Source organism: Neofelis nebulosa, chromosome 3, assembly GCF_028018385.1.
Source record: "Neofelis nebulosa isolate mNeoNeb1 chromosome 3, mNeoNeb1.pri, whole genome shotgun sequence".
Classification (NCBI taxonomy): Eukaryota; Metazoa; Chordata; class Mammalia; order Carnivora; family Felidae; genus Neofelis; species Neofelis nebulosa.
In genome coordinates, this window is record NC_080784.1 from 32,361,198 (window position 1) to 32,386,700 (window position 25,503).

General features: G+C 50.2%; 1 protein-coding gene and 1 long non-coding RNA gene across 3 annotated transcripts in view; one reads left to right on the top strand and one right to left on the bottom strand.

Moving 5' to 3' along the window:
• DPYSL2 (dihydropyrimidinase like 2) overlaps nt 1-25,503 on the bottom strand; it is a 126,179-nt gene that overhangs the window by 53,060 nt on the left and 47,616 nt on the right. Inside the window, exons 1-3 of one of the 2 annotated variants that reach the window (XM_058720260.1) lie at nt 18,539-18,860; nt 15,041-15,129; nt 13,078-13,262 (exon numbers count right to left, since the gene is read on the bottom strand). In XM_058720260.1, coding sequence (XP_058576243.1) covers nt 13,078-13,262; nt 15,041-15,129; nt 18,539-18,577 — 313 coding nt within the window. In that variant the 5' untranslated portion in view covers nt 18,578-18,860. Of the gene's footprint in view, nt 1-13,077; nt 13,263-15,040; nt 15,130-18,538; nt 18,861-25,503 lie in introns of those variants that run through there. The other variant, XM_058720259.1, reaches the window with a different exon arrangement.
• LOC131506561 (uncharacterized) lies at nt 22,751-25,242 on the top strand. The gene is made up of 4 exons (XR_009259031.1): nt 22,751-22,889; nt 23,694-23,821; nt 24,325-24,391; nt 24,797-25,242. It is a non-coding gene; the product is annotated as an uncharacterized LOC131506561 (long non-coding RNA).

Consider the following 25,503-nt stretch of genomic DNA (forward strand, 5'->3'; position numbering starts at 1 on the left):
TTCACTGCAAACAGGAATAACACCTTCTTCAGTTAGTCTCTGGAAAGTAAGCTTTTTCCTAGAGATGAGCTTTGCACGGTAGAAAAGATTCTCTTCGTCAGAAGACTGGGTGAACTTCCACCTGCACTCACTGTTGGTAGTGAACTAAAATGCACACAAGACACACAAATACAGATATAAACATGCACCATGGGACAGAGGTCACAGGAATCATCTCAGTCCCGCCCACAAAGACACACCCCCTCCCGGGCTTTGGTCTCCCTGCGGCAACACGAAGAGACAGCAATAAACAATCTCTAAGGGGCACCTGGGTGGCTCAGTCAATGAGGCGTCCAACTTCAGCTCAGGTCATGATCTTGCAGTTCATGAGTTCGAGCCCCGTACTGGGCTCTGTGCTGACAGCTGAGAGTCTCTGGACTGCTTTGGATTCTGTGTCTCCCTCTCTCTCTGTCCCTTCCCTGCTCACACTGTCTCTCTCTCTCTCTCTCAAAAATAAATAATAATAATAATAAACCATTAAAAAAAAAACCAATTGCTAAGTCTCGGACACAGCCCTCACCTGGAGCTTGCAATCAGGTGTTAGACTACCATTCATCCCCCAGCAACTATGATTTTTTTTTTTTCAACGTTTTTTATTTATTTTTGGGACAGAGAGAGACAGAGCATGAACGGGGGAGGGGCAGAGAGAGAGGGAGACACAGAATCGGAAACAGGCTCCAGGCTCCGAGCCATCAGCCCAGAGCCCGACGCGGGGCTCGAACTCACGGACCACGAGATCGTGACCTGGCTGAAGTCGGACGCTTAACCGACTGCGCCACCCAGGCGCCCCCAGCAACTATGATTTTAATGTTAAAATGTTAACCTGCCCTTTGAGCCGACCGTGATTGAAAAGTACCATTTTCCAATAAACACGTGGGTCTGTTTCTAGAATATAGGAGAGGAAACGATCAGGTGTCTTAAAACGCAGCAAAATTCAGCAAAGCAAAATTCAGCAAAGCAAATTCACCTTTTCCAAACTAAGATGGAAACTATGTTCTCCTGGGGCCAGGGGAGAAGTCTCCAATAACAGAGCTAAACGCTTTCAGCTAGAAAAGACATTCAGGGGGTGGGGAGGATGTGCTATCATCATGTCCAAAGAAACACCATTTTGGAGCTACACTGACCATTTTGACTGAATCTCCATGAACGAAGACAGACGGGTGTATGATGAAAAGTAAGGTGGTTGCTGAAGTCAATCACTACAAAGCAAACGTACCCCCTTCAAATACCTCAGTCTCCAGGGGTCAAAATGAAACGTTTTAACCGTCAGGGCACCTGGGTGGCTCAATCGGTTGAGCGTCCGACTTCAGCTCAGGCCGCGATCCCGCGGTCCGTGGGTTCGAACCCCGCGTCGGGCTCTGTGCCGACAGCCCGGATCCCAGAGCCTGCTTCAGATTCTGTGTCTCCCTCTTTCTCTGTCCCTCCCCCACTCACGCTCTATCTCTCTCTGCCTCTCAAACATGAATACATTGTCAAAGGAAAAAAAAAGTTTTCACTGCCAGGAGCAAAACTGGGCCGTGGGGCCCACTCGCCCTCACACACAACCTGCCCACATTGGGTGCCACTTGTGCGGCGTCACCGATTCCTCACTGCAACCCTATTAGGCAGGAAAGTCCGACCCAGGCCCCTCCGGCAACTGACGACACCAAGACAGAAATAAGGGACACCCTGCCCAAGCGAATAAACAAGCAGCAAACAGCAGAACGAAGGTCTCCTGATTCCTAGCTCCATGAAGATGTGTCGTCAAGAAGCCGGGGCCTCAAATTCTTTCCGTTACACCTCATGCGTCTCCTCGGATTATCTCCGTGCAGGAAACAACAATGTGCAGAGCAGCAATCCCAGCCCTGCACAACCGTCTGACTTTCCTCCCTGTCTCTGCTGCTCCTCAAACACTGCCATCTGCCTGAGGTGTTTCCCGATCGGACTTGCGAAGAACACAGCCCGCTGAGCCTCGTGGAGGGCCATGCCAAAGCGAGTCAGAGAAATGAGGAAAGACGAGGCCCGGGCAAGGGCAAGAAGATCTTTGAAGCAGCTTGCGTGACAGGGCTCGGCACAATCTGGTCCAGCATGGAAAAGAGCTCCTGGGCCTCCCAGAAGCAGGAAAGTTCCGCGAGTGAACGCATGGCATCGGTTACTCCTCTCGATTGCTTTCCAGTCACCCTGGGACACAGGGGGAAATCTAGGTCATCAACCCAGTGCTTCTGTTGGATGGTCAGATACTCCCCTGCCACCCTCTTGGTGAGCGTCTCCCACCCCCACCCCCACCCCCGCCCGACACGGCCTCCTGCTTAGTGAGAGATGGTCACACTATCTGATCACTTCCCCCCTTTATATTACAGGAAAAAATGCTTTTAAATTTTTTTTCAGTGTTTATTCTCGAGAGAGACAGAGACAGAATGCGCATGGGTTAGGGGCAGAGACAGAGGGAGACACAGAATCTGAAGCAGGTTCCAGGCTCCAAGCTGTCAGCACAGAGCCTGACACGGGGCTCGAACTCACGGACCCCCAGATCATGACCTGAGCCAAGGTCGGACACTTAACTGACCGAGCCACCCAGGCGCCCCCACAAAAAATGCTTTTAAATCAAATGCTTTTAAATCTATCCAACGATAGAGAACAAAATAAAGCTTGAACACCAAAATCTTTCTGTTTCTTGGGGATAGCTATCAGCCCAATGCCTGATCCCAAGCCCTGGGCCCCACCCCTGACACTGGGCACAGCATGTCCCCCAAATATCTGTCCACCCGCTAGGGCATAGCTTTCCAACTGAACTCTCTTCTTGCCTCCACTACGGATTTGTTTGGCTTTTTGTCCCCCGTGATTTTGCAGCTAATGAACCAGGGCAAGAAATAAATAAATAAGAAGAAAGACTCCCAGCTGAAAGGAAGAAGCAGGAGTTGTACACGTCCAAGAAACAGCAGCTACCTGTCTCTGCCACGACGGGCCAATAAAGGGATCAGGGACCAGCAGTTTCATCTCTGAGGGGTCTGACACGGTCCCTTCATTTGATGTCACAAATGGGTCGCTCACCGTGCCTGCAGAGAGGAGAGAGCTCAGCATTCTGCTCAGCCTCTCTCACCATGCTCTGTGAGTGTTGCGTCCCATATGACTAAATCTCTCCTTAGGTGAAACACCCACTGGGGAGGAATTTGTCACCAAGGCTGCCAGAAGAATGACCCCAGGCTGTGCAAGGGGAGCTCAGTGAGCTGTGCCAAGGGAGAGATTTGGGCAGGTTCAGCAAGGAATGCGAACCTCCTTGCAGAAACTGTAATGAATCCCCCTCGAGAAACAGAGGGGCCCGGGTGTTCAACAGCACGGGAACAACCGATTACAAAGCTGGCCTCGTCTGAAGTCCTGTTTTGGCTGAAAATTCAAATCTAGCAAGAGCTATTGACTTGACGGGCTGTTTCCTTGTGACATCGTTTTACATCTGTGGGGCGGAGCGTGTTGTCAAGAAATGTAAGCCCCAAATTCTCCAGCAACTATTTGGAGAGGTGGGAAATGAAAAGTAAAATTTCACATTTTTGTGCAAAAAGCCATTTTAGAGGGCTCCTTATATATAAACATATATATACAGTTGTTTTTCCTCCTCTGTTCAAAACACACTCCACCTCAGAGGCTCGAAGATGAAAACAAGCCTTGAACTCACCAAGTGGCAGCGAAGGGAGATAGCCCACCTGGAATCAGCAGGGATGTGACTGCACTCTTGGAGGAGAGATGAACAGCTCATCAACAGACAGACCAACCGATGGACAGGTAGGTAAACATCAGATTGCAGGATGGATTACAGATAATAGATTTACCTAGATGCTCGATAGGAGACTAGATAGCTGGATATACACACTAGACAGATGATGACAAATCGCATATAGAGATGAGAGAGGAGATAAACAAGAGACAGAAAGACAGACAGGTATAGAGATCAGACTGACAGATAACACGTAGATAGATAGACCCATTGATTCACACATGTGCTGAAAGTGTCCCGATAACCATTTCCAAATACTATGGCACAAACAATCTCACTTACTTTGCACATAACCCCACAAAACAGGGCTGCATTGTCCCCACATTATAGACGTGGAAACTGCCATCTAGAACTAAGGTATCCCATGATCACATGCAACAACAAGGGTTAGAAAGGGAAACTAAACTGAGATCTTGGGCTCCTTGAAGCTGTCCCACCCCTGCCCTGTTGTGTTGCCCTCTGAAGCAAAGCCCTGTAAATTTCCCCCAGCTGGGAGACAGAGGCCGGGACAGAAAATCCGAATGGTTGCCTTAAGAGTCTATGATTCTATGTTATTATCAGGCTCTTTTGATTTTTCCCTCACAGCCTCCCCACAAGGAAGGATTCCAGTTCTGACCTATCATTAGAGGGAGATTAGGTCATAAACACTATTGATTCGACCTAAAGACAGTAGGGTTTTCTCAGGGAAACCAGCACAGCAGGTGGCCCACAGGGCTGGGGACAGCAGTCAACATCCCAGCTCCACTCTGCCTTTGGTACTCCCCCCCATTCACCCCTTGGCCTCATTCCTGCCCATCACTTCCCGCCCCACATCCTCCAAGTCCTAACCAGTGCCCTGTTAGGGCATTAGCCAAGTACAATCCTTCCAGGACACCAAGTACAACAACTGAAGGAGGAGGCCCTTCTTGGTGACACCAGCTGAGCACCACCCAGTTTCATAAGCTTCTGGAGGGCACCCACCAGAATCCACCCACCCCAGGGCATGACGCTGCAATCCTCCTCCCCATCCCTTCACAAAGAAGACAGGATACAGGGGTGCCTGGGTGGCTCAGTCGATTGAGCATCTGACTCTTGATTTCAGCTCAGGTCATGATCTCGAGGTTTGAGATCGAGGCCCACATCTGCAGTGTGGAGCCTGCCTGGGATTCTCTCTCCCTCTCTTTCTGCCCTCCTCTACTTTCATGCACGCTCTCTCCCTTGCTCTCAAAATAAATAAATACACTTAAAAGAAAAAAAAAAGAGGACAGGATACAGAAGAGAACAGAGTGCAGAGGGCACCTCTAGCTTGTAGAAAACTCTGGCAGACATTCATTCGGTTTCAGCCGAAACCAACTGTTGGAGCGGGCACCCAGATCCATAGCTCTTAACCTTGGCCATCACCCGGAAGCTTTAAAAACTACTAATGCCCAGGCCACCAAGAGCAATTAAGTCAGAAGCTTGGTCTCTGTAGTCTGTAAAAACTCCCCCAGGGGATTCTAGGGTGCAATCGAGGTGTGGAACTACCGCCCTGGCTCAGAGAAACAAAATTCCCTTCCCTGTGTAGGCAGCCTCAGCCACAGAGACCCAACCCCCACCGCATCCTCTCTATCATTAGGGGAACATTTAGTCACATTCAAAGAAAGCTGCCTCCCAAGTGGGTTAACCAGAAAGAACTCTAATTTCTACTCACTGTGATTCCCCTTTATCATTACCATGGCAGTTAAGAGGGACTAAAAGCAAGGCATTTGGGTAAACGGCTTCACCCAACAAGAGCAGAAAGTCAGAGGCAGAGCTCTCAAAACCCAAGGAAAGACATAATCCTTTTTCCAAGGAGAAACAGGGATGGCTTCTCAAAGAGGAAAAAGGGAGAAAGAAGCCCAGCAGTGATCTGGGGCCAGAACTATGAATGGTAGGTAGGAAAATGTGGACACCTTGGAGAGAGAGAGGAGAGGGAGATTGGGGTCCCGCGCCGAAGTCAGATGCTTAACTGACCGAGCCACCCCCGCAAAAAATGGACACCTTGGCCACCCTAAGACGGTCATTTTTCCCTGTAAAACACTGTGTATCACTAATTTTTCAAACAGGGGACAGAAGAGTGTTTACCCATTACGGGCTCTAGTGAAAAGCAAAGCAAACCAGTGCAAACCCAAGCAGGGAAAGGGACACAGGTACTTTGTCCCAGTCCCCGTCTTGAACAGAAGGAGGCACGTTACCCAAAACCACCCAAAACTCACAGTGCAGTTAGTTTTCTTAAATGACTAAGTAGGTACGTCCCTTCTTACTAAACGTCTTTTCCCCCCGACGACTTAGCGTGCAAGCAGTGGGGAAGGCAGGGATGGAATGGGGTGCTTTCCCAGCTGGGCTCCCCCAAGCCCTACTAGAACTCCCCAGAGGCAGAGGGGCTCTCAAGGTGGGGAGCACCGTGAGAAAAGGGAGCACGGACCTGGGCTCTCCCCCAGCCCACTGTTCCAGCCAGAGCAGCTCTGCCCTCATCAGCCTTATCCGCCAGGTGGTCGGGGGAGGGAGGAGGGAGGGCCGTCCATGTAGGATTTCACATGAGAAGAGTGGTCCCAGGACAACAATGTTAAGCCATCAAGGTAGAAGGAGGGATGTGGTGCAGATTTTGGTCCAGACTCGTTCAGCTCTTTATCGGGCAGCTTCCACGTATGTCAGGGGCCGTAAACAAAGGGATAAGGCAGGAGCTGTGCCCTCCGGAAGTTTCTGCCCAGTTTCCTGAGCTAGGACACAGAGCAAGTGCGTCCTTGGGCTTGTATATGTCCTGCAGGCTCTTATTTAGCCACATGGAACCCCGAGACTGCGGGATGCTGACCACTGAAGCCCATCCCTCACATCCGAAGACTGGGAAGACCTTGCTGGGGCCCAACATTCCCACTGCCCCCCCTACCACGCCTGGCTCTAGCTGTCATCGTGGGCAACAGGACCGACCGGAAGTTCCCAACAATCGAAACATCCCGCTCTAGGGGAAGGCAGAGAGTAGGCTCTGGGAGCATCCGGGTACTGAGACGCCCTGAACTCTGCGTACAGCACCCACGGGCAGGGCCAGAACTGCATCAGGGAGGATAGGACGCCTTCCTAAAAGACAAAGGCCCACCCCCTAGGTGGCCGGGGGTGATTTCCAAATTTTAACTGCCAGCTCTGAGAGCCAGAGGCCAGCAAGAACCCCCGAGTAGATTAAGATACCTGCTACAATGTCCATGGCATAGGGCCTAGGCCCCCAAACAGGAACGTCCCTGCTTCTGGAGGGGCCTCACCCGAAATGCCACAGGGCTATGAGGCTGGCTGGTGGAGCCCGACCCAAGGGCCTCCTCCACAAGAAAGGCATTTAGTAAAGTGTGTGTGCGGGCCTTCAGGAAGAGCTGTGCTACTTCTCAGGATGCTTCGTCTGTTCCACTCCCTCCCCCCATTCTGCTCGGCAGCAGGTATTAAGTGATCGGCCCAAAATACTGCAGGGAGTAGACGGATTCTTCCAATACGGCCATTCGTGGCTGCGATCCGCGTGCCCCCCACCTGGGCAGGCCCAGTCCCATGGGGTCCGCTTGCTGAGGCACTCGTGTCCTTAGGCGAAATGTGTGACCTCGCCCACGTGGGCCCGGGGAGACGCAAGCAGCGGACAGGAAGAGCCTGCGCTGACAGCCCATCGGCTAACGTGGCTTTCTAATCGCCAGGCCACGGGCCGATTCTGTGGCCACGACTTCGGTCCTGGACTTTGAAACTTTAGTCTGATGTGGTCGGCCTTTTTTGTAAACACTTTCTAACCCGAGTCAAATGAATGATGCAAAGGGAATAATCAAAGTATCAATTACAGACAATTCATATTATAGTGTGTGTGTGTTCACACATGTGTACTCATCAGAAGCAGGGAGCAAACCCAAATGCCACATGGATGAAAAAATGACAAGCAGTGGATGTACCACAGTGACACTCGGAGCCACGTCTCCTGAGGAAAGCCCGGCCAGCAGGGCCATGGGAAGCCACTTCGCCTTCATGTCAGGCCTCCTGCCTCCACAGGCAAGACTCTCCAGAAAACGCTGGGACGTGCCCAGGGGGTGTCGGGGAGTGATCGCTGAGTCTGCCACAGTGCTCAGGGCTACTCCTCAAACAGACCTGACCCTGTGCGCTGCGGCCAAGCCCTCTCACAGCAGGATCACATGAGATGCGACCCCCCTCCTCCTGAAAGAACAATCCAGGCAGAGGGGGAAGGGGGGCCATCCCTGATCGCATGGACCCCGATCTCTCCTCTCCTGCCTCCCTCCCCCAACTGCCATAATGGCTGACCGTGGGGCTAGGGCAGCAGGCACAGGGGCGCCGCTGAAGAGACGGCTGCTTTGGTCAAAACGACCACAGAGGATATCAGACATGTTAACCCGGCCCCAGGATTCCCAGTACTCTGGCACCAGGCTCAGATGAAGCAGGAAACCAAGTGCTGTTAGCGTCCCCGTTCATTCACTCATTCACTCATTCATTCATTGATTCAACTGGAAGCATTAATGAAGCACCCCTCAGGTGCTTCTGCTGGGTGGGTGGGGAATACCAAAATGAAAGAGGCAGGAGCCTTGATCACATTATAACACATGATGGATGTCATAAGGGCCCTGGGATAAAAACCCCATGTTTGCCAAGGCATAAAGAAGCAGCAATAGATTACAGGGAAGGGGGCTGAGCAGGGGCTCTGGGACAGAGGTGACACCTAGCTGGGCCTCGAAGAGTAATAAACATTCCCGGAGGCAAAGAGAAGAAGGTAAGGGCATCCCCTGGCTAAGGTGACAACATCTGGGTCGAGACTGGGGCAGCAGGATTGGGTCACAGCATGGAGCGTTCTGCTGCTTGAGCTGCATCCTCTGGGCAAAAGGGAGCCCCCGAGGGCTGCAAGGGAGGGAGAGGGCATGATCATCGCCGTGTCAGAGAAAGTGCCCGTGGTGCAAGGAGACGTGCACGCTGCAGAGACAGGATCCCTGCAGAGACAGGATCCCGGAGGCAGTGAGACTCCTCCGAAGGCGGGGGCACAAATCCAGTACAGACAACAAAGGTATGACTTAGTGGCAGTAATGGAATGGATGCAAGAGATAAGGGACAGACAAAACTCACTCAACGCAGCACAGGGTGACTTTGTGAGTTCAGGCCAGAATAACTGTGACTGCGGCCCTCGCTGGGGTTGGGCGCCAGAAGAGAGGCAGGACAATGAGAGGCGAGGGTAAGGATGCCTGGAGACAGCTGGATGGAGGTGCCTGAGGCACATCCAAGGAGCCCCATCTAGAAGGTGACCAGTGCAGAGCTCAGAGAGAGGCCTCTTCCAGGCCTGCACCTTCTCTGTGCTCAAGTCCCATCCTGATCTCTGCGGTGCAGGGTGTTGCACTGGGGCTCCACCCCTCCAGGGAAAGCCTGAAGTTCAGGTTAGCAGAAATGACAGTCAGGCTCTTTTCCCTGCACTGTGGGTCCTGGTCCTTAGACATCTGGAGTCCAGAGATCTGGCCTGGACCCGAGATCCGTGCTTTCGAACAGCTCAAGTGCATGTGACAATCCGGATTCAAATACAGGTTCACAGGTCCCACCAGCATGCTCTCTGCTTAGATATGCTGGGTGGGGACCAGGAAGCTGAACGTTTGAAACGCATGCAGGTGACACCAGGGTCCACAACCTGTCGGCCATGTTGGGAGAACCCCTGTGCCCTCCTGCAGCTGCAGTCTCTTTTCTCTGGCCCTCTTACAAAAGCAGCAATCGGGAAGGGGTCTCTACAGAGATGAGAGGCTGCTGGCACCTAATACAGATGGAAAAAAAGTAACTTAACCCCATCTGAGTGCTTACTATGGGCCAGGCACTGTTCTCATGTCTCCAAGTCACTCTGTGTAACAACTTTCCCCACTTTGCAGATGAGGCCACTGAGGCTTTAAGTCACACAGCTGGCAGGTGGGGAAGTCAGCCCCACAGATGTGTTTTCCACACCGGCCACGAACACCAACACACAGGATAAGCATCCGCAAGTAATGCCCTTCTCTCTGGCCCCGGACTTTCCCTCTATAAAACGGAGGTAACCATTCCCATCTGCTTCTCTCTGGTTAAGATGCTGGAGTCTTAACTCTGATGAGCGTAACGCTCTCGGGAACCCAGTAGCATTTTCCCCAGGAAGCAACTCTGCCACCTCCGTGACCCCTCGGCTGGTCTCGATGCCGCGTGCAGGGCCTGTCTGGAGGCTCCGCCCACCCACCACTGGATGGAAAGGGCAAAGGGCGTTCCGTCTGCCCTGCACTGGGGGCCCCTTACAAAGCTCTCGTTGTGCCATTCTCAATGGGAGGCTCTGTTGGATGGCAATAATATTATTTTCTGCTGCTGACGTGTCACCTCCCTTTTTAAACTTGGACTACTCGGCTACATTTTCCACCTTGGGCCGTGCCATTTCAGACAGACCTGGGAAGGGCACTGCAAAGGGCACGTGCAGGTGACAGGCTTGTAGAAACTCAGAGAGATGGCAGGAAGGGGGTGTGGGCAGCGGTGCACCGGTTACTTCAAGGGCTTGCTTCTGCAAGTTTCACTTGAATCTCCTCCAGGGCCCTAAGCATTTTTTTTTTTTTTTTTTTTTGGCCTCGAAACTCCTTGAGGAAGCTACAATTTCCTTGAAGGAGCAGGCCGTAGGTACCAACCAAGTCACATTAAGCTAGCTCTCCCTCTTTGCAAAACTCTGTGTCTGTAAAGCGTGCTTTTCTGAAGCAATGCCGAAATGTGTTGACCAGCAAGCAGAAGAAATCCCGATTTCCTCATCTGTATCATTCCCACTTGCTTCCCGAGGGAAGGGCAGGCCAGTGGGAATTCTATAGAGGTCAGTAACCATGGGTGGTTATTTGCAAGGGCAGGTAATATTCTTCTCAGGGCTTTAAAAGCAGTAGAGTTTGGGGTGTGACAATTCTAATCACATCCCTGCCACCTCTGATTACTTTTCTTCCTTGGGGTTTGCTCATTAAATCCCTCTGCTTTTTAGCCTCTTAGCCTTACTACTGCATCACAAACCCTACACTAAAATACGATCACATTCTGCCCGGATGTGTAGGGCAGGCAGTCTGACTTCTCCTTCACCCTAATCTGCCATAAGGCCATCTGCTGACTGTCCCCAGCCCCCAGACCAGGTACAGGCCTTGTGGATCTGTCCCTTGTCCCTGCTCAGGAGCCCACTTGGAAGGAAGGGAAGGAAGCCCACTGCTGCTGAGGAAGAAGATCAAAGAGAATGTCAGGGCATCAGCAGGAAGGCATATGCCCTCGTGGTGAAGGCAGTCAGGGCGGGGGGGGGGGGGGGGGGGGTGCGGCGTGAAAGCAGAGAAGGGACAAGACACAGAATGGGGGGCCAAAGAATGGGTCAAGTGCAAGGAGTGAAAGGCACATTCAGGGAGGTAGGAGACGAGAAAACAGAATGGTGGGGTCTCTCAAGTAAGTCTGAGAGAAGACAGGGCTTATGCATCTGCTGAGCGAAGTGCACTTGATCACAGGCAAACGGTCTCTGAGCTCGGTGAGTCACCAAATGTGGGAGCTGAAAGGGACATGCAGGGTCAGCTCGTGCAGATCCTTCATCGTGCAGATGCGCAGGCCCGCGAAGTGAGGGGACCTGCCCACAGTCGCACAGCGAGTCAGTGCTGGAGGGAGACCACAATGGCAGACTCCTGGTTGGCGGCATTTCCACCACAGGGGGCTCCCGCCCAGCAATCCCTCCACTGAGAGACAGCACTGACCACTCACTCGGGAAAGATTATTTGTGGCTTATTAATACCTGGTGAACAACGCGGGGGCCCACGAGGACCTCATAGGAACTCAAACAGAGGCAGATTATAGCCTTGGCTTGGCCTTGCAGGCTGTCACCCAAGCAGTCGGTGCTTCTCAAAGCTCCCATGTGGCTCTGCAGCTGGCCCTGGAGAAGGGGCAGCCAGGCCCACTGGTGCCAGCTGAGTCCTAGCAGACACGACTGACAAAATGGCAGCCTCTTCCAGTAGGTCAGGGCACTGAGCTGTGGGTGGAGGATCCCCGCCCCCCACGCCCTTGAGAATGGCTCCCACTAGGTCAGAAGGTGAGGTGTGCAGCAAGAGCGAAGTAACAAGGCTTCAACCTGCAGGCTCTCTGATTAGAAAGCTGAACCAGAAGACAGTAGTCGCTGATCCTTCAGACACTCTGAAGACCAGGACCGAGAGACAAGACCAAGAAAGTGCAATTTAAAACATAGGGGCGCTCAGACTAGGAGGGGACAGCAGGGCAATGTTCGCCCAAGTGGCAGAATAGAAAAAAGGACGCTGAGAGATGGACTGTGAAGTTACGAGGAAAAAAGACCGTCATTCTGAAAAATAAGCAGCAACATAGGTTTTTCTAAAGCATAAAATAGCTAAGTTCTTTCTACTTTGACCCTCTTCTGAACTGAACTGTAAGTTTTGAGGATGGATTATATATTTCCTTTCGCTCTTGGATAAACGGTTTTTGGTTTCTTCTTTTTTTAACATATGTGTCTGATGGGCCATGGTGTAGCTTATCCCCCTCTTCAAAACCAAAATAGTATCTGTCACAGGGGCATCATTAGGCACATTGGAAGCCGACCTTATACAAGCTAACTTTGAACACGCATGCTATGACTCCAGGAAATATACTTCAGATTTTGCCGAACAAAAAGCACAAATTCCTTGGAGCAATGCACGAAGGACATCTGCTGTTGGGTGGCAGCAATTTTCCTACATAAATGACAATTAACAATATCTGTGGGTCGCTCTCGAAGGAGGGCTGCCCAATTCCATTTACGTCAAGCCCAGGCCAGGAAATATTCCCCCCACTTGATTTTCTTAGCAGTGGAACGAATACAGGTTCCTGCTTCCACACTTCATTTGCAGCACCCCGCCGTCACTCCAAGAAGATGCAGCCTCAGGAACTGTTTAAAAGCCAAAATCAAATACTTATGAGCAAAGGCTCAAAACGGACAGCTCTGACGATGACCCCAAATGCAATGTGTTTAAAGCAACCACCGTCAAATCACATTTTCAGAGCAAGGAAGACAAAAGTTCAAGCCGAGAAAGCAAGAGGCCGTTCCTTTTATCCTACCCCAGTTCTCTAGCACCGTATTCTCAAGTTCAAATGGACACGTCAGAGTTGGACGGAAAACGAAGACAAGGAAACAAGACAAATGGCTGGCCCGCCCCCTCCCCCTTATGTGGTAAAGCAATCCACTGCTCAGTCCAGCAACTATTAGAAGGCAAGAATGGAAACAACACAGACGCATTTTCAAATGATAATGGTTCCCAAGCTCTGAGATGATTATTTTTAAGCTATCTTACTGATCATGGTGGTTCCCCCAGCCAGGGCGGCCTTGGTGCCTTGAAAGAAGTCATCAGCAGAGGTCATTCCTTGGTCAGGCATCTGGAAGCGGGTATGGACATCAATCCCTCCGGGGATCACCATCCTAGAATGGGCTTCGATGGTCTTCACCCCTCCTGGCACAATCAGGTTTTCCCCTATTTGCCTAAGTAAACAGGACGGGTGATAACAGTTATAAATGAACCACTCCTGAGTCAAATGGGCTCTGACAGACATTTCACAAAGCCATAAACTATCCTTCCCTAGGTTCTGTAGACTTTTTGGATTATTATTAATATTCCTAATATGTGCACTCCCCAGTCCCTACCCCAACTAAGAGGCAAACAGAGCATACTACAAAACAAAATTTAAATAAAGCACCAGGACATGCTGATGGAAGAGGTTTAGTTGCCAGAAAACCCTTAAGATCAAATGATTACAAGGCCCCCAAGACATTTACCTAAAATGCCACAACACTTTCTCCATAACATACAGTTGCACTAATTCAATTGTATAGCAGTTTTCTCCAGACCTGGTTGCACTTTACATTTATTTTCCACACTGAGAAAACAGTACTGGAAAGACAGTGGAACAAAGCCAAGAAAAAGAAAGAGAAAGAGAAAGAAAAGGAAAAAGGAAAAGGAAAAAGAAAAAGGGAAAAAGAAAAAGAAAGAAAGAAGAAAAGGAAAAAGAAAAAGAAAGAGAAAGAAAAGGAAAAAGGAAAAGAAAAAGAAAAAAGAGAAGTGAACATTATGATTACAACTATTTAAAAATCTGGAAGCATGTGCTCAGCAACTCAGATACTAAGGACGGAAAAATTAACATTCCGTTGAGGGTCATGGATTCATTTCCAATTTTCAAAAAACACTTTTGCTACATCTTTCTAGCAGCTTTTTTCAGAAGGAAAAAGTAATCAAGGAGTTGATAAAAGTTCTAAAACAAATTAGTGTGGACTAAAAATAGCATACAGGCATGCTCACTTCTAGGCCAGTATCAGGCTGGCTTCTAATTGGGGGGGGGGGGGGGGGGCGGCGGAAATGGAACATGAAAGTCATGGTATTTGAGAGCCTCGAGCAGAGAATGTCACAAACACACATGGAGAAAACATTAAATGTGGAAATGTTAAAACCTAGTTTAGGTTCATAAATCAGGGTGTGAGTTTCCAGGCAACAGACCCATCCACTCCAGTTTTCCACTCCTCCAGACTGGTTTGCTGCTAGCCTTGATGAATGCTGCTTATTTAAAAGATGTCATTTGCTACAGTGTTTGTCTTTAAACAGATGTGCTATTTCTCCCAGGGCCCTGTGAGTGCTCCCAGTCAGGAGGGCAGGAAGATACTGGTGTGTACTCAGCTCACTTAACCCTCTGTTGTTTCTCTTTTGTAACACAATACACAATAAACACAAGGGCAGTCTTATTTGCGTTTGTTGCCACTTAAAGAATGAAACCTAAAATTCCCTAGGGATGAGGCAGTACTTTGTCTGTTACTTGGTAATTCATTTGGTGTCCTTTGGCCTCAGCAACTTGGATGCTTAATTAAGACAGCAGATGTGTTATCTAGATAGAAGAGGCTGGATGCCAAGTTTATGCCTTAGATTGGGCAATCTACCCAAACAACTATATTCTAGGAAAACCTTTAATATACTCAATAGATCATAAACCAAGAATTTAAACTGGCAACAAGAAGGTATTGTGTCACCTCAGTTAAAATAGTCAATTACATAACACATAAGGAAATGGGTGTGCATTTAATTGTGCCTTTGAATTCCCCAAATCTGAGTTTTCAAATTCACTAGTTGCCACCAATCCAAATAAGCTTAAACATATCCTAAGTGAGGCAGTCTGTGAAGTCACTCAAGTTTGATGTCATGTGTGTGAACTGTAGGTCATGTCTGGGAATACTGGAAGGTATACAAATTCGTCTCTATAATGAGTGACACTTACTTGATCAACCCATCTTCCATGTATATGTCTGCATAGAATGACTGGTCATCATTAACAATTTTACCTCCTTTGATCAGAAGACGATCACTCTGAAACAAAGAAGTAATAAGGTCAGGCATGACCTATGAGGAACATCAGTACCAAGACAACGGGCTAAGGACACATTTTTCGGTATTCAAAAGAGATGCTCAAAATGAGCCAACTCTGAAAAGGTTCAGTGACAAAGGTGAACCTGATGTGACAACCTATTCATCACTTGATGAGTCAGAACATACTGGCAAAAGTTCAAAGCTTATTCTAGGTTTAAAGACAAAACAAAACAAAACAAAAACTATCTCTCTCCACTGAAATAGAGAGAAAATGAAAGAATGCCCACCAAACTCTCTTTAAAGAACAGTGTAAACATTTCAGATAAAGAAGACAATATTTTTTAAATGGCTTCAGGCTAAATTTCATTAAAAATAAATACACCCACATGTAAGGAAGTCAATTCTTGGCATGGTTTGTGTAGGGAAAAATTAACCAAGTCTGTTGTCATGGGATACTCTACACAAACACACTTCGCTCAACCACTGCAAAGTTTCATTACAATACGTTCTTTATATTTGCTTTTTATCTTTGGGGTGAATCACATCGACTGTAACAAAGGGGGAGTGAACACTTCAAATATACACCACTTTAACTACTAGGCTGTTAAGAAAAATGTAAAATTTTGTGATAAGATGAGATGGCATGTTCCAAAATGTACATTGTTGATGCGCTTGTTATTTTAAAGGTTGCAAAAAATTATATATGACAAGCAGCATGTGAGGGCCAGGAATGCAACAGAACTGGTACACTGTGACTCCTCTCTATCCCAAATGCTGTGGATGGAATGGGACATTAATGTCCTGTGTTCAGTGGACACGCACCTGCTGAATCCCCAGGTGGGGAACAAGTTGAACCACAGGCCACCGTTTTAATATGCAAAATACGTCAGAGGATGACATTCATTTTGATAACGGTTACCTTAAAATTCAGTTACAAACCAATATTCTTAGTAAGTGCTATTTATATTTAGCACCCACCAAAACCAGAAAATTATAGCAAATCTTTAAAAAATATATGGGGGGGGAGAATAAATAAAAATGAGAATAAACATAAAAGCTGCTAGATACCTAGGAAAAAAAGATACTGTTACACATAAATGCACACACAGCCGGGTATAGAAAATATTTATTTTTTCTCTAACATAATGAAAAACAGTGAGATCATTTTAATTTTATACACTGTAGGGTGCATCATCCTACTACAGACTTTGGAAAGTCAAATGGGAATAAACAGTCAACAATTCCTGCACTTGTGTAAGACCTTTACAAAATTCCTGTCAGGTACCTTAAGTCACCAAAGCCTCAAAACAAATTTAAGAGGTGGGTGGGGCCAGATTCTTATTCCCATGACACATAAAGAAACTGAGGCTGAGAGGTTAAGCCACTTGCCCCAGGTCGCCTGATCCAGTGGACTTTTCTCTGCCCACGATGATCTCCCCCTTTTCCCCCATAACCCAGCCGTGACAGGATAAACGTCGCCTGGAAGGCAGGGGAGAAGCCCTTAGTCACTGCGGTACCTGTCCCAGCCATCACTGCGAATCCCCGAGCCAACATCATGCTAAGAAAAAAATGAGACATCACCGCCCGGTCCACTCGAGTCCCTTCCAGAAGGCTTCTTACATAAGATGCTGGCCGTGATGATGGAAGGAGGGAAACCATACTATAGGTCCTAAGATAATGTAACCAGATTTTTTTAAGGGTAAAGGGGTAGCTCTTTGGGGGAAAAAAAAAAAAAAGGTCTTGATTGTTTGCTTTCTAAATTTTTCTCCCCACAATGTCAAAACCAAACTGTCTTTTTCATTCACGAAGACGACAAATTATTTGAGGCTTGTGGCAAACCTGCTCCCCACCCCCTCTCCCCAGACTCCTTCCTCCAGAGCTGGGAACATGTAACGTGGGGTCCTCTCCACCCACTCCCTCCTCCCCGAGCCCGGCCCTTTGGGATCTTGGGTCTTTGGCCTTCAAGAAAAAGCTAGTACCCACCCTCTCTTTAGCACAGCCTGGTTCATCCTGTAAAATCCTCCTGAGCACACGCCCCCTCCCCTGTGCATTTGTTTCCACGTCTCTCTCCTACGGATGGGTGTGCCCTCGTGCATCCAGAGGAAGCCGGGGTGTCCCTAGCTAAGAAGGAAACCAGAGCGAAAGCGCGCCCTCAAATCCAGCTCTAAACACATCTTGAGTTTACAAGGATTCTTTCGGTCTCTGCCTCAGCCCTGGGTTCTACCCAGCAATCAGCTGGCCAATTGCAATTGCACATCATTATGTAACAGTGAATTTCCCTCGCCTTCCCTCTCTCCCCGGGATTTCATTCGGGGATGTAGAGAACTAGGACTGGTGAGATTTTTCCAGGAAAAGATGGGGAGAGGGTGGGGAGGGCAGGAGAGCGGTGAAAGCAAGAACCTGTGTTCATTGCTGAAGCATCGCAAATTCATCGCTTAGATGTTTTTTTCTCGGGATTTACAAACTAACAACTCCAGGCCCCAAAGTGCGCCAACACCTCCGGCCGCAGCGATCATTGTCTTGGCCGAGGCCAGGCCGGGCCATCTGCTCCGCGCGTCGCGCAGCGCCATTACCTCCGCGAGCCCCGCTCCGCGCTGTCCCCAACGCCCACCCTCCCAGCCCGCTTTGTATGCGCCAACACGGGCGCCTCCTTGGCTGCAGGAGGGGCAGAAAGTCATAAGAAAGCGAACCCTGAGCCCTGCCAGGGTTCCAGCCCCACACCGGAGGGCGAGGAAGCCGAGAGAGCCACCAAAAACCAGTCCGTGATCGACAAAAAACCCACGCCTGGCCCCCCACCCTCTTCTGTTCATCACCGCGTCCCTGTTTTTCCTTCCAGTTTCCACATCATCCCGGCACTCCCGGCCCTTTCCAGCATCCCTCTGCTGTCATTACGCCTCCGGGCTGAAACCCGCTCCTTTTTCTAAGGAGCCGGAGGAAGGCTCCAGAAAGCCTTTATGGTGGGGGCGGGAGACACAGGGAGAATCCATTTCTCCATCTCCCCCAGCCAGCTCCTGGAGTCCAGCCTCGCAGCACGCAGCCCGGAGAACAATATCCGAGCTTCAACCATGCATATTCAATCTGGCATCCATTTGCTTACACCCCGCAGGCCAGCACTGCAGCATCTCGAACTGACAATAAAAGGATACAGCGGATCTGGCGCGCTACCTAAGACGTCCTAATGCACTTACGCTCCTATTTTTATGCCTTACAAATTATGTAGCTTACAATTCTAGACGGCTGCGTCTCCCACTACAATCGCCTTCTTCAGCAACAGGGGGAAAAAAGGAAAAAAGAAAAGTTGGGTCCCTCTTTCTCCCGCTCCTTTAAAAAAAAAAAAAAAAATTCCTTGGATGTTCCTTGCCACAAAAGGTTGCTGGCCGACCGCAGATTTCCCAAGTACCAAACTCACCGTGATGCGTGGAATATTTTTCTTCCCCTGATAAGACATCTCTCTCCTGGGAAAAAAATAATTTCAAGAGGACACCTTTAAAGCAAAAATTGCCAGGAAAGAGATGGTATTTTTTGCAGAATTGAAAAAGATGCAACCGCTTAGCTGGTCTTGCTGATAGCAGATTTCAAGAACGTAAGGGATAAATGCAATCCTGTCTCTTTCTTCCTCTGCTCCAACACAGCCCCAGCTAGGGCGGAAAAAAAAGAAAGAGAGAGAGAGAACAGGAGGGAAGGGGTGGAAATAAACTACAGCAATAAAAGCCTCGGTTCAAGTCGGCCACCGCGGCGCATGCGCCGCCAGCCACTCCCTTTCCTCTCAGGCAAAAGCCATCCGCTTCGAGAGAGACGAGCCCTGATTGGCCACAATCGTGGGATATGCAAATGAGCGCGGGCGGGGAGGGGAGCGGCGCGAGAGCGCGAAATGCTGCAGTGTGCCGCCGAGGGCGGCGGTCGGTGCGTGCGCCCGAGCGGGGAGCGCGCCTTTCGCGCCCTTTCTTTGGGCCAGGGCGTCGGGGACTGTAGCTGGCTGCCGCCCCAAATGCAGCATCAGCAACTCAAGGACAATGGAGGGGTGGTCTTTACGGGCCGGGGGAGCCCGGCCCCGAGACGGTGGGCTTCGCTGCAGCCCGAGCGGCACGCACCCGCTCGCGCGCGCCCCGCTGGATGCCCGCCCGCGCGCCAATCCGCGGAGGCCGCCGCTGCAGCCCCGCGTGGGGTGACTGCGCCGAGCCAATGGCTTTGCTGGCGGCGAGCGCGCGACTGCACCGCCGGCCGGCGCCGCGCCGCCCGGGAGGGGCTCCCGAGCCCTCCTCCCGCCGCCCTCGCCCTTCGCGAAGGCTCGCTCGGCCCCCACCCAGGAGTCGACGGGGGATTCAAATGGCAGCGAGCGGATGGAAGGGGAACGGGGCGGGGAGGGCTCGTCGCGGCGCCGCGCCGACCACGCCCGTCCGCCGCCCGGCCCCCGAGAGAGGGGCTGCTGGACGCCGGCCTGCGAGCCGGGCGGCGCGGGGGCGTCGGGCGCGCGGCCGGGCTCCCTGGGGGCGCGGGGGGCGCCGGTCGAGGCGAGGCGCGGCCCTCTGCGGGAGGAGAGCTAGCCTGAGGGCGGACGCCGGGTCGCAGGCTTCCGTGGCCTGGCAGCGGGCAGTAGAGGCCAAAGCCCTGAGGACCCTGAGCAGGGAAGGGAGGCCGCGCGGGAAGGCTGTGGTCGGCTGCTGGAGCTGGGAGAGAGAGACAGGAGACCACGCCCTGAAAGCCTTTTACGGCCCGCGGGGCGTCGGGGGGAAGCCCGGTCTGCGGCCTTGCTCTCTTTAGGAGTCAGGCCCGCTCACGCCCGTTTGGGGGTTTAGACGGGCGCGTTTCACCGGTGCCTGCAGATCTGTTGAAGAAAAACTTGAGATTACCGTGCCCGAGGATTTACAGTGCTGCAGAGGGGCCTCCACATCACACAATGGGACCGAAAGAGGTGATGAACTGTGGAGAAGCAGGAAGAGGAATGAAAAGATCTTATACCCCCAAAGAAAGGGAAACTGAGTCATACGAAAACGTCCGGAATCAGAGTTAATAGGCGACTCTTGATTTCCCAGGCAGATGCTAGTTACAATTTGAACGGCTCTCTTGGCGCTAGCCATTGAACAGGCCTGGAATCCCTTAGCTTTGCTGGTCCGAATCATGCAGTGGCACTCTTACTGCGGAATCCCTGGTTCAGTCAACTGGTCCAGTTGATCCCAAGGGGTCTACCAGGGGTCATCTCTTCGGAGATGTTGCCCAAGCAGGTACAATGACTAAAACATCTGGGCAGGCCCATGGCTTTGGTTTTCTCGACTTGAGATCAAACAATAGAGGAATCCTTCCATAATCTAGGCCATCGGGCAGCCGTGAAAAAAAAAAAAAAAAAAAAGAATCCGTTTAATTGGCTCATACCTGCTCAGCAAAGATTAGCCAGATAAAGACAAAATAATCCTGGGGCTACTGTGGGCCCACGTTCCAATGTCTTTCTGCATCTGGCCACTTTGGATGGTTATCTGTCCAAAAGATGTAAGATTGTACTCTTTCGCTTCTATTCTGATAAATTCTAAGATCCCAGAAAGGAGCTTTAGGGCATGCAGCAAGCTTCATGGTTGATTAATTCACTCAAGTTCCAATTAGCTGTGCATTTTGAAAATAAAGTAGAAGCACTCCTCCTCCCCCACCGCAACTACGTGATGTGCTAAGAGCAAAGTGACTTGACGTCAGCAGCTTTTGGTGTCATCCTGTAAGGGTTAAAGTTACAAGTCTGAGAAAGCTAAAATGTGCCCTCCTACCAGTGAGAGCCAACTCTAGGTTCCAACAGGGGTGGGGGCAAGTGTCCTATTAAATCATGAAAAAATACCACCTGACAAGCAAGCAAATAATGAGATTCAAATTAACTTAAAACAAAATGACTTCTAATTAAATTGTTAACATTCTTGTTATATTTTCCCACTCCCGAACCTTTTGATCTTGACAGATTGAACCATATCTTGTTATTTTCTGATTTGCCATCGAATATTTTGCTTTGTAATAAAAGCTCCTAATAGCTTTTATGTCAGTCTTATTTGTATTAGCCTTATTTCAGTAGCCATCAATATGAGTCCACGGTAATTGACATTTCCACTTACACATATTCAAAGATTTAAGGTTTAAGTTGATTTGTCCGTTCTGACTAGAGCCTAAGAGTATTTGGCACAAAGAAGATACCAAATAGTTTTCATTGGCCAAGGAAAAGAACTGTCTGCAATCTGCATTTCGTATCATTCTTACCGCTCGATGCAATGCAGAAAAATAAAAGGGGGTGGGGAAGAATTTTCCACCCACTCTGCACTGATAGACTTGTTAACATAGACTATTTTCTCACATTGTCTTTAAATAAACACTCAAAATTCCTGTAAAGTTACAAATCATTATCCCCAAACCAAATATGTTAGCCTGTTCTCGGATGTGGTTTTTCTAAACTTTTAAAAAATTAAATGCATTTCAAACATGAAACACAAGCGTTCTACCAGGTTCTATACCAGTCTCTGACCACCGCCTCCTCTGCAGCTTTACCTCCCATCCCTGACACCCACATCTCCTCCCCATGCTCAGGGGGTACACGCAGACGTGCACCAACGCACACATACACTGCCCCTCGAGGCCGTGTGCCTTCTCAAATCCATGCCCTGCCCTGTGTTCCTCCCTTCACCTCTCTCCCTTTTCCCTCAACCCTTCCTCTAAAAGGGAGCTTGAAGATCCCCTCCTCAGTGAAATCTGCTTCCCTCCCGCCCCCTAAAACATTAAGCACAACCTCCTGTTTTCGCCTCTCCTGAAACATACACCCTTCTGCATTGTAATTACTTGTCTGTTTCTTTTATCAGAGCATGATTCCTAAAAGCTAAGAGCCTTGCATTTATTTTTCTCCAGTGACCGGTACCCTGCCTGATCCATGGCAGGGGCCCTCAGTGTTTGACATATAACTAAATGCTATCGTTTTAAGAAAAAAAGGTACTTCCATGTCACTGCCACGGTGAGTTTTAATGTCAACAAAATCCCCAACTCAGCCTTTCTCTTAGCACTGTCGCCTTGCTGGGTCTTCCTTCTCTCCTCCAAGTCCCGGAAACCGCAAGATCATTCTTGCAGTTTAGATCATTCTTTTCTCCATTCTTCCGTTATTCTTTGTACGTGCCTGCATAACACCCTTTATCATATCCCACCACCTACACAATACATCCTCCAATATACCATGCTGAGGAGAGCAGGATTTTCCTTCCATTGAAGGTTTGAGTTCACAGAGACTCAGAACTCTTTCAAAAATCTTACCCACGTCTTCCCCCATACGGGGTCCGACAGGGTGGGGACTTTAGATGTCCGAGTGATGACATTCAGTCAGGATTTTTAAGATGTTTGAGTCCTACAACCTGCCGGGAACTGGGGGTGGGGAGATGAAGTCCCGTCACTAGGGCGCTGCAGGGTGACTCGGCTGCTTTCAGTTCCTCAGCGCCCTGCACAGTACGTGTCCTGTCTCGGACCAGGCCCACCACGTCTCTTGGTTTCATCTTCCCCCTTTGGGAAGCTGCAAGTAGCCATTTCTGCTTCTATGCTCCCCCCCCTCCACCCGCCCCCGGGCCTCTGCGGAAGTGGAACGTTCAGGATGTCACAGAGTAGGGAAACTCCAAAGCATAAATTTTGACTGGAAGAGTGGAGCCTAGACGCGGCAAAGAAGAGAAAACCCCAAGGTCCCCACATTGCTGCAGTACTGACGCCAAGGGCTACAGCCTCAAGAGCAGTCTGCAGCGGAGGTTAAAATTAACGCAGTGGTAAAGAGAAGGTCCTGGAATTCTTCCTTGCCAAAAACTAAGGGCATTGACTAGGACACTTGAGCTGGAAGTGATGCCTTCTTCTCTGCAGATGGAATCGGGCCATAACAACTGTTTCCTTTGTGTGCATGACCCTGAAGGGGCCCTCTGCAGAGGAACAGCCAAGGGCCAACGGATCCAAGCCTTTCCAGCGGGTGCATCCTTTACCCAGGGTTACGGAGTGGTGACCCATGAGGGTGGATGTGACTGGCCCTCTGAGCCAGATGCTGCTTTTTCTAGCACCGGAAAGAGTATTGGTCAACTCAGTTGGGGCTGGGAAAGCGTCTTGATGAAGCCCTTACTGGGTGAAGACAAGAGGCCCATCGGTGCCAATGCTGTCAGCACGACCCAGAGGAATGCATGAACCTCAGAATCTAGTAGCTTTTGGCTTGCTCCTCTTATGACTCCTTCATTACCTGCCTTGCACATCATCCTCTGTGCCACTGCAGATTTCCCCTGGGCTCTTTGTGCGGGGAGCTGGAGACAGACAGTATGGTCCGCATTGGCCATCACGCCTCAGGCCCGCCCTCTGGTGGTAAATGAGTAGAATGCATTCTTGGTCCCCTCTGTCCTCATCTGGCGGGTGACTCAGGACTAGAAAAAGGCCTTGTCTCAGGGTTCCTGGAATGACTTTGCCTCTGCTTCACAACCACCTGGGGCCCCAGCTCAGACCTCCTGATTAGAATCTCCAGAGATAAGGTCGAGGGATGTTTTTTAACTCGTTCACCTCCGGCCAGTTGCCCACCACATCCTGCTTTTTTACAGAAAAGGAAGCTGAGAGAAGATGAACTAACTAACCCTCAGGTCTCAGGAGGACCGGGGACTTTTCCGACTCCCCAAAGTACATGGATGGCCCTGCTCTTTACCCTGTGGGGATGCCTTATGAAAGAGTGGTAAATAGTCCCACTATCTTTCCACTTGATCGCCTTCTAGTAAAACGCTGGTTATGTAGTCAGTAGGAGGCAATTAACATTTGGTGGGCACCTACCACCATCTCTGTAAAGCACTGAGTGCTTATTTAATCCTCCCCCAAAATCTTACTAGGGAAGTCTTCATATCCTTATCGTATAGACAGGAGAAAAAAAAACTCAAAGAAACCTCTTGTCCCAGGCCCCGGTACATGCAAGAGTGAGAACAGGGTTCTTCTAATCCAGGTCTGTGTGACCCCACAGCCCAAGGAGCTAGTTCTTTAAATAATAAAGTACTTTCGTAGCAGAAACCAGGACCCACGTCGTGAAAGAGGCAGCTGTAGCTGGTCTGCTGTCTCTTTCTTTACCCCTTTCACAGTCCCCGGCTGCCCCGGCTGCCCCTCGAGGCTCCAAGGACCTCCTGCATTCCTTAGACACCCCCGCTTTTCCCAAAATTAATTCTCTGTCTCTCTTTCCTCATCTCCCAGCAGGACTCGGTTTCTGTCAGTGACCAGCTCTCCTTTCATCATAACCAGAATAGATTGCCACCAACCTGTAAGTGACCGGGGAACCCTTAAAATGCTACCTCTGAGCTAAAAGAGGAAGACCCTGATTGGCTGCTTGCATAAATAAAATGCAAACTGTCTGTCAAGACCGCCTTCCTTCCCAGCCTCAACCTGCCCTCCCCGCCTCCTCCCCCTCCTCCCCCCGGGCACCCTGGTTTCCTTCCGTTTCCTAGTCTCCTCTCAGTGGCCTGCTGCTGCTACTGTCCCCTTCTCCCATTCACTGCAGAAATGGCTCCTTCTCCCCCTTCACCGTCCTCTTCAGGAAGACTCTCCCTGACCACCCTGTCTGAAGCCTGCCCCCCACCTCCACTGAATTCCCTATCTCAGCCGCTCCTCAACAGCAAAGATCGCAATTGCAAGTATTTTGTGTATTTGTTCCCTTCTGCATTTTTAGCCTCTATCTCGCAACTGCAAACTCCCTCGGCCACCTTGTCCTCCGCGCCACCTAGCTGAGAGCTCACGACACTCCATGAAAACGAGCCGAATGAGCAGGGCCCCTCCAACGGGCCCCCGGGCAGATTTCCTCCTAGAGCTCTGCCCCACTTTGCCAGCCCAGGTGACCCAGGCCTCTCTTTCCACCTCTGCCTCCCCGACATGCACCTGCCACCCCTCAAGACCTCGTTTACCCAAGTGTTCAAAATGCCAGACGGCAAGAATCCGCCTCGCTGGACTGGGTCATTTGGCCCGAGTGGCAGCCACTCATGACAGTGTGGGCAGGTTTCTCTCCCGCTGGGACCTGTCCTTCAGATGCACCAGGCTTGGCCTTCACCAACACAACTCACCGCAGGTCCCTGCAGGTGGGTTTTCTTTTCTGAACCCATGCTTTGGGCTCGGGCTCCAACACACTCAGGAAATAAAAGCAGCTCCTTGTCCGTCTGGGCCCTCCTTGATCCAGAAGGTGCGTCCGTTCCGCAAGGGTCTGAGAAAACGTGTGAACTGTGTGTCCAGGGACTACAAATAATAGTTCAGGAGTTTAAGTCTCTTAAAAGAATCCAGCAGCGTTCAAATACTGAGAACCACTCACTTATTCAAAAGCACTCCATGCCTCTCGCCCATTCGTTCAAACGGGTCCCCTAGAGACCTCTTTAGGGGCGATTTATT